Genomic DNA, 20,061 nt, shown 5'->3' on the forward strand with positions numbered 1-20,061 from the left:
TGGACGGGAAAATGGCATTGGTGTTCATTGGAACAGGTGGCTCAACATGATTGGGACTCTGCATTTGATACCAGTATCATCATTCAAGAGGGTGGTGAGCTTGCAACACCAAAGGCCAACCAGAAGATATGGCCATTACAGATTATTACTGTGTTAATCACCCACACACTGTAACCTAGTACTACTACAACCTTAAGATAAGTGTTAATACCACACTCTAACATAGTAGTGCACTACCTTTTTTTCTGACAGGCTTAATTACGTGTTAATGCTACAGCTGCTTGTATGAGACCGAGTGAGCTTTTTTTTTTTTTCTTAAAGCGCACTAAAGTCCAATGACCGTGCATGCTACTACACATAGCTGTGCCTCATAATGGTTCTGTCCAAACACAACTTTACAAGTCCATCTCCAGATCTGTTCTCTTCTGGGAAATCAGAGGTGCTAAACACAACTATTGTACTCAGCAAAAAGCCCCTAATTCTAGCCAAGATAGATCACAGGTGCAAGCAGTAAAAGAGATCACAGGTTCAGAGTGGCGGAAGCCACCAGCAGCACTAACAGATATCATGGGTTCAGAGTGCTTGCTTGCATGGGGGAGCCAGTACTCACACTACAGACTACGTGCACATGACTTCACGGCGATACGGCACACACACACACAGGTTCCTGCTCCCCATCATGACAAAAAGCAATGAAAGAATTACCAGGTCCACCCTACAAGAGGAATCTATCCATCAGCTCAGAGTCACAGGCTCGATCACACGGGCCTGCCTGGTAAACAGCCACTCACTCACACACATCCAGAGAAGGCCACGCCGAGCAGTTCACTCGCCAAGCCATGGTACACAACGAATGCAACGATCGGCAGTGTTGCCAGTACCACGTCGTACTCGCACGTATGTGTCTCCAAACGCGACCATACATGGCGGCAGATCGTATTCCCGGGATCTCACGCACGGGCCGTGACGTATAATACGCGCGCGGACCGGGACCGGTGTTCCCCTCACCATCCTGGCAAGAATTAAGGGTGGCGATGCCGACGAGCCGACCTGTGGATGTCCTCCCAGGATCGGCCGGAGCCCCGCCGTGTGTGGCAGAAAACCGCAAGCCACCTTCGGGTTGCAGGTAACGCAGCACGGCGAGACGCGACGGGGCACGGTCGCCAACCGATGAGCTGCCGACCGCCGAGCCGACCTAATAACACAAGAGCAGCAACAGAAGCATCATCGTCGGTATCGATCAATTCGTTGCTCATGAATGGATTCATCTTCATGCATCGCCCAACCGTATGTTTTGTTACGCGGCAGGGCTGGACTGAGGCTGGACACGGCGCATGGGCGTGCCGGCCGGTACGCAGCTGGCTGGAGCAGGCGCGTCAAGAATTGAAGGGCCGGCTGGTCTGGCCCGCGTTGCTTAAACCGCCTGTGTGCGGTGCGGGCGCTGCGGCCTGACTGACAGGCATCACATGCGCAATGATCAGCACCTCACATGGCCTTGTGATGCAGCGGCAGATGGATGGATGGATGGAGGACCAGGGACACACCTTGACCCACCCCAACACACCATGCCGGTGCCTCCCCCACCCTCTCTTATTTCAACCCCATCGCACACGCACCCAAGCTAGCCAGAGCCCCCCCCCCCCTCTCTCTCTCTCTCTCTTTGGGCCTCTCCTTTCCTCCTCACGAGAGCCTGCATGGCGCAGCAATGATAACATTCCTCTGAACTCGCCCCATCCCAAAGGAAAAGAAGAGAAAAGAGAGAGTTCAGCTCCAACGTCAGGATCCTCTGAACGCGTGTACAGGGTGCAGGTAGATATGCTGCTGCTTCTTGCAGCCTTGCTGGTGCTCTGATTGGTACTCCCTCTGCTTCGGAAGGTTCTCTAGCTCCGGTGTGGTGCTGCACTGTGGCCTGGCTGGCCTTCACTTGCACCTCAAGGTGACGTGGTGATCTTCTTGGGTGTACTTCGTTTCGGCGTCTGATCAGATTGAGAACCTTGGAGCCTGAAAGATGCCGGCGAGGATGCACGGCGGCGACTTCTCCGACGACATGCCGGAGTTCGACCGGCAAATGGGGTGCATGGCCGGCATATTTCAGATCTTCGACCGCCAGCGGCTGATCACTGGACGGCGCGGCGGCCGGCAAGCGCAGAAGAGGCTGCCTCCACCTCCAGGTAAAGACTTCCTGAACCTGGACTGGTTATTGCTCTCTGCATCTCTCTGCTCTGCTATGTTCACATTGACTTAGAATATCTCAAGTTTTAGCAAAATCTTTTTTTTTCTTTTCTTCGTTAGTGTTTTATTTCTAAGGATTTATCCAGTTTTAATCACGCTCTCTAAGTTATTAGCTACAACCTGTCCTGGTATGTTGACTAGAGATTAGAAAGTTAGGTGGTTTTTGACAAAAAAAAATACTGTTACCTTGCGTCCGTTGAAAAATGAGAACATGTCCTTCCATGCTATTATTCAAAGTTTGGTAAGATAGACAGTTGGAAGGTTCAGCAAAAAACAATGGATGAATAAAAAAACAAATACCTTGGTTGATAAAACTGCTCAGAAGTACAAACAGATTGTCATCTTGATACCAGAATCCTAATTCTATTTGCACTTTCTTATACTGACAAGAGACTAAGAGGTTTGTTGTGCAAGTTAAATGCTGTAAGGAAAACATGTCGTACACTGTAGCAGTAGTTGCCTGCAGTAACTGTGATTATGGAAACATTTCCTTAATAATGCACTAATGGCAACACATGGCCTCTTTTAGCACTACATGAACACCACGTCGGCATAATGACATCCAATGATGAGGATTTGGGTATCCAGAAATAGCACGAGGATAACTATTTGCACTGACTGAAGAGGACAGCCGAGCAGTTTATTATAAATTTCATTTATATAATCAAACTGAAGAGGACAGGTTAACATTCAGTTTTTAAAAAACAAACCCTTCTAGTGATGACAAATTAACTGTAGAGGACAGCTCAACAATTGATTATAAAATTTCCATTCATGTAATAGTGATTTTCAATAACTAATTCATCGCCTATGCCCCAATCCATGTTTTTCATTACCATGGCAAATTGTTCTATTTTCTCTGTTTAGATGTTTGGCTACAATTCTAATACCTCCTTATGTTGTCCAGGCAATACTCTTCCAAAGAGCAGCAGCAATGTTCCAGTTCAAAGTTCAAGCACCTCAAAGATCATACTGGTAAAATTCCTATCTGGATTGGACTCAACTTTTTTATTTTTTGCTCAGGAAAACCATATTATGCATGCAGCATAAGTATATTTTGGATGCATCAAAAAGCAGGCACTGACCTATCAATTGCTTATGCAGGAGAAAACATTCAGCAAATGTACGACCGAGAACAGTAGCCTTTCAATAGAATCATCAAGAGCTTCTTCTTCCTCCTCATCGTGTTCATCCTTCTCATCACTTGATGGCAACAAATCGGTCCAACACGAGCTTCCTTACATCAATGAGGAGCTCTTCGTGCAGAGTTCACTGAAGAGCTCGCCAAGTTTGAAGGGCACAGACATGAACACTAAGCCTGGGCATCCTAATGTCGGTTTCAGGGACATCGTGAAGGACTCTATCAACCGGGACTCTGGAGGCTTAACTGTGAAAACCTCGGTGCAGGAGGCAAGGAGAAATGGGCAGTACAAGGACTCACCGAGACCACTGCTGCTGTCCAAATCAATGGATGGAACCTATGTCATTGGGATTGACAGGAGCACAAAGGTTCCTGCACATGTCACTGAATCTGGCAGGCGTTTCCAGGAGCAATCACGCTTCTCATGTGATGACCGAAGACTCCTGCGGTCAGCCGAAACCCAGGAAAGCAAGAGGCCTTCCACAAGGCTCAAGGAGCTTCCTAGATTGTCTTTGGACAGCAGGAAAGAATCTCTGAGTCCAAGCTCACGCCTGAAGAACTCTAGTTACAAGAGAACTGATGATACACTCCTAGATGCTTTGAAGCCTCAAGATTCCCCGAGCCACAGGAGAGCCAACAGTGTCATTGCCAAGCTGATGGGGTTGGAAGAAGCAACAATTGCTACAGGGGTGCTAATTGCGGGCGACTATGACCCTTCAAAATCCCCACGACCTGTGCAAGTCACTCAAAATGAGCAGCCATCACGTTCCCCAAGGAGCACTTGCCAGGATTCCTGTGTGCTGCAGCTGAAGAATGAGTCTTCAGTACTCAAAACCAAGCCTTCCCCAAGAATCCTTACCGAAGCCGCTCCTTGGAGACAGCAGGAGAGAGGTGCCACCAACATCAAGGCACCACAATTTCGAGAAGCTGAAGTGAGACCAAGAACTGAGTCTGTCTATGCTGCTATAGAGAGGAGGCTCGGGGGTCTTGAATTCTTAGAGTGTAACAAGGACTTCAGAGCTCTCAGAATACTTGGTGCACTGCATGCAAAGGATGTTAAGCGGCAGAATGACAGCAATGCTAGACCAGTGGCTGTTCAGAGGACAGGATATCATCGAACCACCAACTCTGGAAACTTCCAGCCTCCCATTGTGGTCATGAAGCCTGCAAGAATAACAGGGGAATCGGGGGTTTCATTTTCTTCAGTTGCTCCCATTGCAGGTCTCAGAATCTTCAGAAAGTTGCCACCCAGAGAGTTACCTCTCACTGGCAAGAATGAGACCGGTAGTAATGAGAAGAACCATTCTCGGATAGCAAGAGCTCAATCAAAGTCTGAAGAACCTGCCAGCAGTGCAAGCTCACCGAGGCCTACAGGCTCATCAAGCCCCAGATTGATGCAAAAGAAGGCAGAGTCTGAAAGAAGGTCTCGTCCACCGGTCTCACCAAAATCTCCAAGTAACAAGCCCAATGAAGCTGCCTCCCCTAGAGGAAGAACAAGATCAAAGCCTTCTCAAGTGAAGAGCCACCGTGACAACGAGGTCTTGCAGAGTAAAGGGAGCAGAATCAGCTTGGCGAAGCAAGTTGATGTCAGTATTATGGATTGCCCAAAGGCTCTGGATGTCAGCCCATCTTTTGTTCGACCAAGCAACACAGCTGCAACAGCAAGTCACAAGGTACATATAAAGAAAAAAATGTATATGACGAAACCATCTAGTTCTACAGTTTTCCATGTATTCTGTATTCATTGTTTACTGCTAAGATACTTACTAGTGAACAATCTCTTTTTTTTTCCAGGGTCCTTCCATTCTGGGTTCAGATCACAATATTCATTCACTGGACAACATCCCGAGCCCTGTCTCGGTTCTCGACACATCCTTCTATCATAAAAGGATCTCAGATTCATTCACAGGTGAGAATTTGGTTTAATAATTAGTTTATCTGCATTACTTTGCACAAGATAACCGACTGTTTCCTGCAAGAACATTAACATAGATCCTACTGTTTGGTCTCATTCAATTCATAAGCCCATAGTGTCATTCAAAGGACAAACATAGCTAGCTGTCAGCGTGCTGATAACGCTAGTGACAGATAATCTGCAATAAAAGCTTACCAAGTAGTTTGTGGTCCTGCGATTGGGAGGAACCACAGCAGCTAAGTGTGCTCAAAAGTGTATGCCTGCAAGCCCCACATGTAGCACTTGTTTATGCAGGAGCATGTTGTGTGTCCTTTGGTGTGTATGCATGCTAGTGTAGATGTCCCACCAGTGTCCCCCTCTACAAATACACCTAGTGTACATGATTCAATGGATCCTGTATGCAGACAGTGATTTCGTATGTCCTGTCTATATGTTTTCTTCAGTTGAATTTATCTGGCAGTGAATTCCATACTTCTGTCTGATACATTTAATTGTTCTGCAGTTATATTAAGCATTGGTTTCTGAATATACCCATTTTCTGCTTGTTCAGATTGCGAGACACATTCTTCAGATGAGTGCTGGAACCTAAACAGCCTGCCTGACACACCACAGTCGAAGACCAGCAGTGAAGTCAGCCAGATTAAACCAGAAAACTTGGAAGCCCTCATCCAGAAGCTTGAGCAGTTGCAATCAATGAATGATGAAGCTGCAAAAGCCAAAGAACTCATGACATCAAGCACTGCAAATAAAGATCACCAGTATATCTACGAGATACTTGTAGTATCTGGTCTTCTGCATAAAGAGCTTACTTTTGCAGCAATCCCTGGTCAGCTCCGACCATCCAGTTATCCAATCAATCCGGAGCTCTTCCTCATTCTTGAACAAACAAAGCCAGACTTTGTTTCAACAATTCAAGCTTTCAGTGTAACGAAGAAAAGTTCTAAGCCTTATGCTGGAAAGCTTCACCGAAGACTTGTGTTTGATCTGGTAAACGAAATCATAGCTCAGAAGATGAACATCTGCGGATCTGCAACTCGATCAGTAAAGTTTCTTCAGTCAAGGAAATTAAGTGGGTGGCAACTATTCAAGGACTTGTGCACTGAGGTTGACAGGCTCATAAAATGCTCTGAAGAGGATGAGGATGAAAACATTGAAGGTGCACTCAATGGAACAGAAGACTGGGGGAGCTTTGACACTGAGCTAAATGACATGGTTTTGGATATTGAAAGATCCATCTTCAAGGACCTTATCGACGAGGTTGTAGGTGGCGATGCTGCAGAGAAGATGCATTTTGGACAATGGAAGCTACGGAGGCAGCTGTCTTTCAGTAGTGTAAACTGAATATTCTTGGTAGCAGTTGTTTCCATTAAGAAGCTTAGCCACTACTGGTAAATGTAACCTTTTGTATTTTTCTGAAGATTAAACTTTAGAAGAATGATCCTCGACGCTAGTCTCACTGCCATTGGCACTAGAAGAAGCAAGCAAATGAATATATAGGGTCTGTTTGGCAGAGCTCAAACTCTAAGAATTTTTAGAGCAGGGTATCCCTAGCTATATAAATTTATGGAGCTAGAGCTGAGAGTGTTTGAGTGAGCTATCTTGTTTACATTCTAGACTAAAAATAGATATATAAATCACTTTATATTAATCTACAAACACCAGATCTGAGGTGAAGCTGGGAGTCGAAGCCCTACCAAACAAGGTCATAATATTCTTCATAAACTCTTCTCGATTGATGTAATGTTCTTTTGCCCGAATCATGCTATTATTTCTTTCACGAACTAGCCATCTGAAGCAATAGTTGCACTCGATCTGCACCTGTTTTGGATAACAAGGGTCCATTTGGCTTCTGCATTCTAGGAACATCTCACTCTATTGTAGATAAGAGATGTTTCCTGCCAGGCTGCCACTCTGCCAGAGTGGCTATGACACATTTACACCCACTTGGAGTTCTAACCCTGTAGTTCCCAAACTGTTTCTATATTCAAAAGAACGCAACGGTTCTAACCTGACAATCGCATGGGGATAATATCAATGAAACTGATCATTACCCCCAATTGAATTCAGTAATTTGTCTGAAAATAGCATCCATGCATCGCAATGTGGTGGTGGTGGTGGGGGGGGGGGGGGTTCTGTACCAAGCAGCTCACATTCCTGTTCAGCATAACGACAATGCCGATTCTCAACGATATAACTGCAGCAGAGTCAGTGCCAGACCATCTCGCACACGAGACATGACACAAGATGCAAATTCGCAGAAGAGAGATGGATTGAACTGACAAGGACGTGCATTATCTGAAAGCGACAGAGCAAGGCATACATACCTCCAAGCTCCAACCCCAGACCGGCGTGCATGCCATCTACCAAACTGTACGCCAACAGACAGTGAATAGAGTCGAGATTGCAATGATCCACACCACCACTCAGACCAATCTGGCCAAGAGTTTCAGAGTTCCGTCGCTCCACGCACTTCAGCCTCCTGCACTGTAAAGATCTCAACGCCATTATTGACCGTCAGAGATTCATCAGCTTCGCACGTGTAAACTGCCAAGGCGTCAGGCACATGGAAAGCCGGCGCCGCCATGGATGGCAGCCCCCGGGATCCGTTCATCCGGCGTCCCATCGGCAGGACGTCCGGAGCGGGAGCAGGCACCGACGGTGGGCGACGCCACCGTCCTCTGGAAAAGGTTAAGCTCCTAGGTTCTCGCATTCTCAGGCTCTCGGCGCATGCGTACCTGATGCCGACACGCTGCTCGCCGAGCTGGCATGGAATGCACAGGCGCTCTCCGGTCTCCCGTGCGCGCGCGCGCGGCCTCGCAAGCATTTCGCCGAGCACATGGTGGGCGTGCCGCTGACCAGGGAGCCGGGTCATCGCTGATTAGGAGAGTATCTCGCCTCCACTCTCCTCGTCAGGTTCATCATCTGGCGCCACTGCGAGGTGGGACGGCGACCGACCCGCCCCGCGGTGGCGGCGCACCGCGGGTGGCACGGCCTGCCGCTGACGGCGACGCCGATGTCAGACCTTTTTGTTTTTATATTTCGAAAATAAAAATTATAAAAAAAACTTCCTTTTGAAAACCCTACCCATTAGAAAGCCGACAATACTTACGTTTTATTGTTCGTAAAATTTTAAACACTATTAAAAAAATTATGAAAAAATAGTGGTATAGATGATACTATGATCTAGCTTTTAAATTTTTTAGATAAAAATATAATTTATATAATAAAAAATAGAAAAACAAAATTTATAATTCTATAATTTTTTCAAACAGACATTTATTTTCACAATTTTTTGATTTTCGAAATATAAAAATAAAAACTCCCGATGGCATCGCTTCCGCTCAGCTGCTAATGGGCCGAGCCACAACACGATGAAAGGAAGCTGCATGGGCTGTACTATCACGTGCGGCCCGCGGCGGGCTTGCATACCCATCCGGCCTGAGTACTGGGCCCAGTTGCTATCCTGGGCCCAAGCGTCAGTGGAATATGGTACTGCTTCGAATCGATCGGCCACGCCCCCCAAAACCCTTGGCCCCTTCCGCCCCCCGTCTCTCGCTCCGCTACCTCGAACTCCGCCGCCTCAGCAGCTCCACCTCGCCCGCCCGCCCGCCCGTCCGCTACTGTTCGCGTCGCCGACTCGCCTCGCTAGGGTTTCCCGCCCCGTCGCAGGCGGCGGCGTCGTCTTGGGGCGGCGCCGTCTCCGTGCCCTCCCGATCCGAAGGTTGTACACCCATCCCTCTCTCTGCCACTCTCGATCTCTCCGCGTAGGCTAATGAAGGCATGTTGTCGCCGGCGATCGAGTTGGTTTGCGGATGATTGTGTTTTCGCCGTGGCACTACCGGTGCAAGTTAGGGTTTCCGTCGGTTGACGCGTGGAGATGTGTTTGGTGCCTGGTGCTGTTGTGCGATATTGGGGCTTTGGTTGGGGGATTTGTTTGGAATCGAGTTGATTGCAGTTACAATTGATTTTGTACTTTTTGTCCCGTGATTTTCGGGATTGTTTTGGATGGGAGTCGCAGTTGGAGTCTTTGATCTTTGAGGTCATGACGATTAGATCCTCTTTGGTGTTTCTGTGTAGCATTACATAGGATCTACGCGCTTAAGTGGTGGAAAAGTCTCCTTTTTATATAAAATAACGGAGACATTGCATGAATGGCATGTTTGGGGTGCTATTAATGTTTTTTTTTTCCTGTGAAATTGTGAACTTTATTTGTCTAGGTCCTATATTGCGTTTAAGCTAGTATTAGCAGTTGGCAAGCATGGAGCACCAGAAAACAGCTTAATTGTGGTAAATCTAACATGAATTTCAGGGTTTGTGAGTGTTAGAGCTTCTAGGTTGATTTTCAAGCTGTAGGTAGGAATCATGTAGTCATGAACTACCATTGCTGTCTCTTGTGTTTTTGTGCTTCGGGTGGGAGCGTTTTCATTGGCAGTTCAAATTGTATAATATTTATTGCTTTTCACCTCGTTCGACATAAATTTTTGCATGGGTGTAGACTAGATGCAGGACGCCAGCTGCGGTGGATGGTTTTATGTTAATTGTTGATTCTGTTGGCTTGGGTTGTTTTCATGGTTCTGGATGTCTGTTTTTTGTCCCGTGGTAAGTTATACTTTCTATATGGGTGTTGTTATTAAGGAGAGAAGTGGTATCTGCATAGGTTGTTGGACCAATTGTCCTGGGGTTGCTTACTGCTTGTTGTTTGCAAGGGTTTAGTTACCTGGCAACTGTGGAGCTCATGGCTGGATGCCTGCGTGCTCAGCCAATTCGAATTTCTCAGTTTTACATTTCATTCCGAAATATCTTGATTTAAAAGTGTTGCATTTTTTGTTGGTTACGCTGGATAATTATGCATCTTCTATTAATCCACCTCAGACCTCTCAAATACTAATTTAGCTTTGCCTTGTGCAGCAATGGCTATGCAAGCTGGGAGCTCAGCTGCTCTTTATAGTCCACATGTGGTATTGTTTTTCTCCCCTTTTGTTAACAATCTACTACTGATAATAGTTGCATTGTTGAACTGATATTTTTATGGTTCTGCTTACAGGTTGGGGGTGCATTTATTAAACAATACTACGAAACTCTATGTAACTCACCAGAGCATGCCCATAGGTTCTATGATGATTCAAGTAAACTTGGTAGAGCAGATTCTGATGGGAACATGACAACTGTAACTACAATGCATGTAAGTTCTGTGTGACATTATGATAAAAATGCTATTAATGGGCATTGGGAAGTTTAAATTATGGAACTTTCCTTGGTTTGAATTTCAGGAGATCGATTTTTATGCAAGCAGTAGATATTAGACCCACCTTATTATTTTCAATAGTTTAAAGGAAATTGAGTATAGTGGTTGATTATCCCTCAATAGTTATAAGCATATTGAGGCAAGCAAGCTTCTCTTCTATTTGTTAAATCATGTGGTCTCCTATCTAGACTAAATTATGGCTTTAAATTGAACAAGTTGCAGTGGCAGGCCATTATATTTATATATACAAATAACAAGTGTGGGTTAAGGCACTTTAAAAGTCGTGGTCAGTAATAACTTCTTACTGATGGTGTATGGTCTTAGGTCATCTTACTATTGAGCATTATGTGACATGGACAGGTACAAGGCATTAGGGTTCTTGGGTACTCAACTCATTGTTATGCTTCTTTTTTGATCAAAATCGCCCAACATTGTTATTCTTTTAATGAGTAGTGACTTAAGCAAGATTTATCACTTGTAGAGAACTCATTTTATATTCCTAGATTCTGATTGTCTGATCGATTTGTTTTCTGTGCTTGAGCAGGATGTCAATGTGCAACTTCTGTCTACAGACTTCACTGACTGTTTGATAGAGTTAGAGACTGTAGATTCACAGTCATCCCACGGGGGTGGAGTGCTCATTTTGGTTACTGGATCCTTTACTACTCCTGATGCTGTGAAACAAAAATTTACACAGTCATTCTTTCTTGCTCCACAAGGAAACGGAGGCTATTTTGTTTTGAATGATATGTTTAGATTTGTATCAGCAAGGCCATCGACTGAGATAAATGAAGTTATAGCTTGCCATGATATTGAAAGTGCACAGAGTGCCACCTTGCCGGCTGAGCCAGGTAGTGGAATATGAATACAGTTAAATTTGTCTTCTGCGTATTTGCTGACATTTCAGTATTTGACCAGAAACAGGTTCAGTTAAGGAGAGTACAGTGCCAGATCTTCCATCTACAGAAAACATGCCTGTCAATGATGAAGTCATAAGTCCCTCTGCAAATGGCGATTCTCCGGATAAAAATGATGCTGGTGTTGAGACATGCGTGAAAGAGGTTAATGAGGGTGTAGAGAAGATACCTGAGGCCGCTCCTACTACTGCTTCAGTTGAGAAGGATGTTACTAAGAAGACTTATGCATCAATTGTGAGTTATACATTTTTTTCTTGTACTTTTCCCCCATTGGAAGTATCTAAGATGATTGACTTCTTATGTTCATCTATAGAAGAACATGCAATGCATTCGTTCCTTGTTATGCTCATGCTTACTGCTTGATGTTGATGACTTGCCTTATAGGTTAAGGTCATGAGGGAGAGCACACCGTCGGCACCCGCTGCCAAACCGAAACCAAGGCCAAAGACAGCTCAATCTGTGTCCTCGCCTCCAAAGCCTGCCCATGCTACTAATACTGCACTTGCAATCGATAAAAATATTTCTAAAAACAAATCCCATGATGGTTAGTTCTTCTCTGCTCCATTCATTTGTTTCAAACAAAAGAAATGGGCTTGTTTTATATACAGTATAACACTACCTTGTTCTGCAGAGCCAGGGTATTCAATTTATGTCAAGAATTTGCCTTTCAACGCAACTGTTGAAATGGTTGAACACGAGTTCAAGAAGTTTGGTGCTATTAAACCTGGTGGTATACAAGTCAGAAACCGCCAGGTTAGTTAAAGTTGTAGGTTTAGTTTCCACAAATCATATCCTTGTTGACATTTTTATCATGTCGCTGCAGCCTGATCGGTTCTGCTTTGGCTTTGTTGAATTTGAATCTCAGCATTCCATGCAAGCAGCAATCGAGGTTTGTTTACTTGCATGTCCAGTTGACTTGGCTCAGAGCATACTTAGAAGTTTAATTATTCAGTTGCATTGGTGCTTTTGGTTTCAATTTTACTAGGCATCTGCAGTCGAAATAAGCTATATTGAATCTATTGTGTAGTTTAAATTAGCTCTAGCACAGTCATCTATGTATTTGGACTTGAATATGCTTGTACAGTGTGGTTCTAACATTTGAATATCTGAACGATGGTTCACAATATTTACTAGTATTTCCTTCATCTTTTAGGCATCCCCTGTTTATTTTGGCTTGAGAGAATCACATGTTGAGGAGAAAAGAACCACAACACGAGGTGAGCAAGCATTCTGATTTGCATAACACTGGGCACCAGAATTATATAGTAAATAGACTGGGTATGGTTTACCATCTACATGTTCCCAAGATCCCGTTGTAAAGTTATGTCTACTAGGCTGCATAAAAGGAATGGGTGCCAGTGCCCCTACCTGTTACTTTAAAATCACCAGTTACGCCGCATAACCTGGACGGTTAAGCTGTGTTGGCACTACTGGTGACATAATAAATACCCGTCACATGAATTATTCATCTTGAGTTGCAGTTTGTTTTAATTTCCATCCTAGCTAAATTATGTTGCCATGAACTGCAAATCAGCAGTTGCCGCCCCCTACTTATTTGATTAGTTTTTTGTAAATTCTAGCAAATAGCCCTTTACTGTTTACTGGGCCTTGTCGGTTGCACTAACCTTTGACAACATACGAGTTAAAGATCTTGTGCTTCAGCCAAGCATCCCTGTGTGCATGCATTGGGTTATCTCATCTTTTATTGAATTCAATTGATGTGCCAAATTCCTGTTTGATTTCAGTTGTCAATGGTGTCATCACCCGTGGCAATGACAATGGCAATGCTGGTGGCAGTAGGTTCCAGTCAGGCAGAGGTGGTTACCATGGGGACAATTTCATTGGACAGGGAACGGGCTTTGTGAACAATGGTAACTACCATGATGGCAATAACAAGAGGAATGACTACAGAAATCAGAACGAGTATCCTGGCCTTGGTCGAGGACCGCAAGGGAATGGTTACCCTCAGGACAGGAACGGCTACCATCAGGACAGGAACGGCTACCGTCAGAATGGTAACGGCTACCCCCAGAATGGGAATGGTTATCAACAGCGACGCCCCTCCCACAATGGGAACGGGAATGGTCCCAACCAAACAAAGGCTGCAGCATAGAGTTGTCATTTTGTAATCCGTCAAAGTAGGTTTAGAGTCAAATTTCTCCTCGGGCTTTATTTTCAACCTGCTCCTAGGAACTAGGAATTTTGCGTGATGATCAGTACTCTTTTCTGTCCGAGTTAGGTGTGGCTCGTTTATCATTTGGTGCCATTTTCTGTCTTATCTGCAAGTTCCCGCTCCCATCAAAAGGAATATTGTTGAGAGCAAGTTAGCAACTATAAGTACTTAGCCCCGTTAACTTGTGTCAGCAGTTTCCATGTTACTCATCATCAAATTATCGACAGCGGTTGCTTGCTCACTCTCTATGGAGTGGATGTTGCTCGTGCAGTTGGCTGTGTTGCAAGAGGGAGGGGGCCAAACTACTTGGGCCGGGCCACGGCTGACCATAGCTTGTGCGGAGAGGCTTGTGCCGTGCAAGCTTTCCCCGCACACAAGCGTCGCATTCACATGCTACCTTTCCCTCGCGCGCGCAGCGCAGGCAGCAGCACCAAATCCGGCCGCGATCAGCTTCGCGCCCCGCGGGCGACACATGTTTCCAACCCCGCCTGGCCCTCTCCACTGACCTGACCCGTCGCCAGCACGAGATATTTCTTCATGGATTCCCTATCGGATAGCGTCACCTCGATTAGCAAGGTCGCTGGCATGATGCGACAGAGTCCGCCTGGGATTAAACCGTGATGCTACAAGTTTTTCGCATCTAGAGCCCTCCAATCAATCTATCATAAGTCCATCTCAACTGATTTCTGTTAGAGTTCAGAATCTTCTATATTTTTGTTTTCTTCAGTGTTTCAACGGTTTCACGGTTTCTGTTATAAAAAGATTTTTAAAATTATTTTTTTTTCAAAATGAGATTCTTTTTTTTAAATTACAAATCTTTTTGAAGGTAAACTGTTGAAGATAAGAGAAAATAGAAAAATGAGAATAGAGAAAAAAAATAAAAAAGAAAATATAGTTGAGAATAGTCTAACTTGCGTGTGTGTACCCGATGCATGTACCCTTAAAAAAAATCCCTCCCCTCCTCCGGCACTGCCACCTTTTCCCAACGTGTGCTCCTGTCCATGGTCGTGTCAATGTACATCGATCATGAGAAAAAGAAAAGAAACAAGAGAATAAAGAGGCGAAACTTGTGGCGCATGAACTGTTCATACCGGGGCTCCTCTCGCACAACACAGGTAGGGATGCAATGCATGCATCCAATAGATAGTCTGGATCACTAGTTTAATTTATTTACTTTCTCAATTTAAGAGTGAAAGTACATATTTAATTTTTTGCGAGGAAAGTACATATTTAATTTAACTAAGTGAGCTTTGGATTAACTTAATAATAAAAAGACAAACCCTACATCCTACGCATACACATCGAAGAGAGATTGAAAAAAAAGACAAAGTGCTCGTAAACAGCACAATTCTTACAAAAGTCAATAGAAAAAAACTATCAGAAGCTAAAATCCAGAAGCTAACTTTTCAGCTAAAAATAAAAAATATCAGTCCAACCAAACAAACTCTAAATTGGCTATTCAGAAGCATAACTCCATCAGCTTCTCCCATGGACGGGTAGGTCTGTTTGTTTCAGTTGAGATTATAAAAAGCAGTTCGTGAAAAGTAGCTTACAGGCTGTGAATTCTAAAAAGTTAATAATTGTTTGACAACTTAGATTATATGGGTTACATTGTTACTTTTGAATGTTAAAAGTCTATAATGCCATCAGCTGTTAGGGTTGTGCAGGAAAACAAGAGCATGCGTGAGGAGCATTGGGTGCGGTCAGGTGGGGGCGTTGGGGATAGAGTGTAAGGCTAGTGGTAGGATACGTAATTTTCTCGAAAGTATAATGGATATTTTGATTTTTTTCATACTTCACAATCTACGACAATCGAGTGGATTGTTGAAATATGTAGACCAAATTACTACAATCTAATTATATAAGTTGCCTGTTTATTTGAGGTAGTGATTTTAAAAGCCTCGATCCACACTCTCTAGCTCCAGTAGAGACCCTTAATTAGGCCCCTATGGATAGTTGTTTTTTTTGGCTTTTCTTAAAAAAATCAGAAGCTATTCAAATGGCTAACTTTTGATCTCGATTTTGGTGTTTTTTGGCTGCCTGAGAAAACGGTCTTAGCTGAAATGAACTACGTCTGAGAAGAAAAAGAAAAATAAGAGGAATTTTTCTAGCTTTTGATATATTCAAAAACTAAAAATTTATTGTATAAACTAACAACTAAAATCAACGGTCACCACCGTTTTCTAAAATAGAGTTTTTTTTTAAAAAAAAAGCTATAAAACTACAGTTCATCCAAACTGGACTCAGTCTGTTAGCTTCTACACAAGTCCCAGCCGTCCCAATATGGCCATGCTACGTGCCGATCAGCCGGAAGGGAGTGGACTGTGGAGGAACAAGCCGTCCATCAACGAACTACATATTAAGGGCCGGGTGCAATGGAAAAGTACGTGTATCTGGCATTTTTTTATCTCCCAATCTGCAAGGTGCAGCAAGTTGCAGGTTATTGTGTCGGCTCCAGGTGCGTGCACGCCGCGGAGGGCCAAGCAATTCCACGCAGATTTTGGCGTCGTGGAATCACATAAACTATAGCGGTGCATGAACGTACTAGTAGCTGGCACTCCCCCCCACTCCTCTCTGTGTTTCTGTCATTCTCTCTCTAGATCTTGAAGGTGGAGGTGACGAGAGAGGAGAGAGAACGAAAGGAACAGCAAGTAGTAGACCTAGAAGCAGGGTTAAGGTTACCTATTGAAGCTAGGTGGTAACTAAAAATTTGTGGTAATAGTTTGGTTTTCTCGGTAATCGTTTCGATTTTCTCGATTTATTAAACGGTTTTTTCGATTTTCATTGAAGTTAAAAAAAAAATCTAAAAATTATCTCAATCTTGTAAAATTAATAACTAATTCATCTGAGCTTCAAATCAAGTGAAACAAATTTTGTTAGTTTCCTTGTGACATGATCTACATGATAAAAATATTTATACTTATAATTTTTTTTTTAGAAATTGTATTTGTTAAACCAAGTTAAATGCATATTTTACTCTTTGCTAAACCAAAAATCATGAAACTAATTTTGTTAGTCTTCTTACATGATCCTATATCTTTTAAAAATACATGAACTCATGAATTAGTTATTGTAACATGCATGATTGTGTAAATGTGTTGCGAGTAGATTAATTTATAACTGATCCATCACACCTCAAAAATTAGTGAAACCACTTTCATTAGCTTATTTATACTATGATTTACGTAGGAAAAATAATAGTAGACATGAAAAAGTTAATTACAGTGCTATTTCTTAACATATTCACTTTATTCTTGTGAACTTTATGTTTTTTAAAATACGTTTTACACAAGAAAAATATGTGTTTACATGTTACACTTTTTCTTAACATGAGTTAATAACTGAGCCGCACGTTTCAATTTTTTTCATTTTTTCAAACTTTCTCCCTATAGAATATGATGCAAATGATATTATTTTTGAAAATTTTTTCACATAAGGTCTTAGAATTGTGTCTAGTTTTTGTAAGATTTTTTTTGATTTTTTTTTATTTTTTAATTCAAATTCGCTTACCGTTCGGTTTCTAAAACCGGACCGGATAGAGAAGATCGGTAACCGCGATTTTTGATAGTGACCGTCGCATTTGTGAACTGTGCCTAGAAGATCGACAATGGCCCCATTTCTGGGCAATATTCTGTTTGCAACTTGGCATGCAAGAGGGCGTTGCGTTTGTGGTCAAGGAATGTACCGGGTGGACCTTTCTGTGCTTTTACACGTATCGCCTCTTTGCTCCCCGTTTCTGCCCCCTTTTTCTCTGTTGTGAGGGCCCTATTGTTCAACGGTCTAATGATGCGCGATTAATGGACGTGACAGAGGTAGTGATCGTGTTGCGTTGTTCAAACTGGGTTTGGTGATCGCTCCATCATATAATCTTGTCAAAGTAAGCAGTAGTGTGTGGGTCTTTCAGAGCTTTTTTTCCTCCCTAGTGGTCAATTTGTGTTGTCAATTCTTGATTGGCATTGTACAAGATGTTTGGTTTTGGAGGGCTCCGACGAGGTGCGTATTCTTTTAGACCGAACTTTAACGACTTTAACACATCTTGGTCAACTGATTGATGTGTACAACTTAAATATTAATATATGTTGTATTTTATATGTAAATATGAGGCTGTGTCCATTGAAAAGAGATTTGAGAGTGTGAATCAGTATCATCCTATTTCCTAATAAGGAAACTGCTATGTAACAACCAACTAGAACTTCGGAAAATTAACATCGCAGAATGCATTTCTTTAGATGAAGATTCTGCTGCTTTATATATAACAACTTTAACACTAAAATGACAAACCGCGCATAGTCTACGATCTCTTTTCCGTGTACCTCTGCAGAGCTCATATATATGGTCTTAGTTAATCCATATCAACAGTAGAATGATCACTGACTCGGTAGCATCAGCAGTTTCTAATTAAGGAGTACATCGCTTGCTAATGTCTAATGGACGCATGCAGTACATACATGTGCAACATTGCAATGCAATTGTGAGCATATCAACCTATCGCTAACATACTCGTCGTAGGAACATCTGCAGCGTTGTCCGAACAAAAAAAGATCATGAGCAGAGAGTTTCAATAAACGCTGGACACATAAGCTACTAATCTGAATTCTGATCATCTCTCTCCATTATGCTGGACACAGTAGCTAGGGACGCAAACAGGCCAACCAGTGGGTAGTTCGGTCACCACTCATCGGGATCATTCCTAACCGATTCCTGTTAGGATTTAAAATTCCTTCACGAAAGGATTTTTATTTTCTTCAGTACTCTAACAATTTTTTTTATAGTTCCTGTCAGGTCAGGATTTTCAAGGTTATTCCCTTCAGGACGGTATTCTCTTTTATTTTCTTTCATAAATCTCTTCGAAGTGAAGTTATTGGAGATGAGAGAAAATAAAATGAATGTGAATGGGAAGCGGAATCGGAAAAAGAACGAAATAAAATAAATATAGTTAAAGATAATCTAATAGCTAGTACAACTCGCCCTTCATCTGGAGTCATAGACTGACATACAGAGAGTCCATTCATCAATGGTGGACAACCATGGCAACGTTTCCTCGTGTCCTGAAGAAGGGCACAACGTTTCCAACACAAGGAGAAGCCATTTTATGTCATCGCTAAGTTAAAGGAAGAAGCGAGAACCTGGATCATAGTAGGCATAAAAAGCCTTTTTTAAGGATCGGTGATGCCAGGAGAGTGAATTAGTGATTCTGAAAAGTAAGGTTCAAATTCAAAAGATAAACATATTTTAATTTCTATCTAAATGTGCTTTAGATTTATTTAGTGTTTGTACTATACAGTAACAAAGTTTTGCACTAAGAACCATTTCTACCAACTATATATGACAATTTTATGAAAGGTAAATGTAGAATAGCAAGTGAAAGGAATAATTATAGAATGTAAAGGGTAGAGAGAACACAAATTCAACATGATGACTATTTCTCATGGTATCAGTGAGTTACCGCTCAACTTAGTTCACGTTGGAGCCCCTCGTAAGGGCCAAGCTCCTTGGCTAGCTAAGTATGCAGATAGCTGTTAGATCTCCCCACACGTCGGTGGGTCTCCTACTAGGCCTCTTTCGGACGCTCACCGTTGTCTCCAATATGGTAGTGCTTTGTGACTCCGGCACGGTGCACTCCAACCGCACACAAAGCTTGTGGCCGCTCTACAACATCCTCGAAAGGTCTCGGAAGATATAAACACCGCCAAGCCGTCTAGGTGCTGTGAAGCACCAAGAGTAACAAGTGTAGATCATTCACTTGACCTAACTCTAGACTAATCACCTAGCTAGATGCACATTAGGTCTAAACTAGCACTAATCAGTCTTCAATCTTGTGCCAATTATCTTGATCTTTACCATCATCATTTGATGGCAAAAGCTCTCAAATATGAATAGCAGCACTCCCTCTAGCTCCAACACGCTTCAAATGGCTGGGTGGTGGAGTATTTATAGCTCAACTCCAAAAACTAGCCATTGGAAAAGGCTGCCTAGAATTTGTGAACAAGGGATAACACTACTACATAAAATATCATCATAGCCGGTTCAAAATTGACATCACTAGCAATTTTTGAACCACCAGTGAATAAGTTGGCTTATGAATCGGTAATGATAATCCTTTCAGATATGCAAAAATACTCTACCGTAAACTCTTTAGTATGGGGAACTGTCTTAAACTTAAGATAGAAACCTCATGCTGAAATATTCATGGTAGAGTATTTTATACCTAAATCTAAAAATAGAAACAGATGTTACGAAGATGTTGTACCAGGAGCTCTTCAGACATTCTGCGTCAAAGAGCTCCCGGTACAGCAGCCCTGCGCCATCTATTATACATCTTGTGCGCTAGCCGATTGAATTTACTATCTGAGAGAGTGACAATAATAAGTCTAAACGAACGGTAAAAGCATAATCTTTAATACTCAAACTTAGATTGAAGCAAATATGCTTTTTTTC

The 20,061-nt window shown here is 43.0% G+C and overlaps 1 protein-coding gene across 1 annotated transcript; it reads left to right on the forward strand.

Moving 5' to 3' along the window:
* The first annotated feature begins 1,617 nt into the window (after positions 1-1,617).
* Positions 1,618-13,787, forward strand: LOC133893026 (protein LONGIFOLIA 1-like). The gene is made up of 16 exons (XM_062334002.1): positions 1,618-2,171; positions 3,140-3,207; positions 3,337-5,046; positions 5,168-5,282; positions 5,839-6,620; positions 8,005-8,127; positions 8,769-9,009; positions 10,197-10,246; positions 10,333-10,470; positions 11,078-11,384; positions 11,452-11,684; positions 11,835-11,994; positions 12,082-12,203; positions 12,274-12,339; positions 12,604-12,667; positions 13,196-13,787. The coding sequence occupies exons 1-16, from the start codon at positions 2,009-2,011 to the stop codon at positions 13,561-13,563; spliced, it is 4,710 nt and encodes a 1,569-aa protein (XP_062189986.1). The 5' UTR covers positions 1,618-2,008; the 3' UTR covers positions 13,564-13,787.
* Positions 13,788-20,061: the final 6,274 nt, after the last annotated feature.

This window comes from Phragmites australis, chromosome 15, assembly GCF_958298935.1.
Source record: "Phragmites australis chromosome 15, lpPhrAust1.1, whole genome shotgun sequence".
NCBI classification, from domain to species: Eukaryota; Viridiplantae; Streptophyta; class Magnoliopsida; order Poales; family Poaceae; genus Phragmites; species Phragmites australis.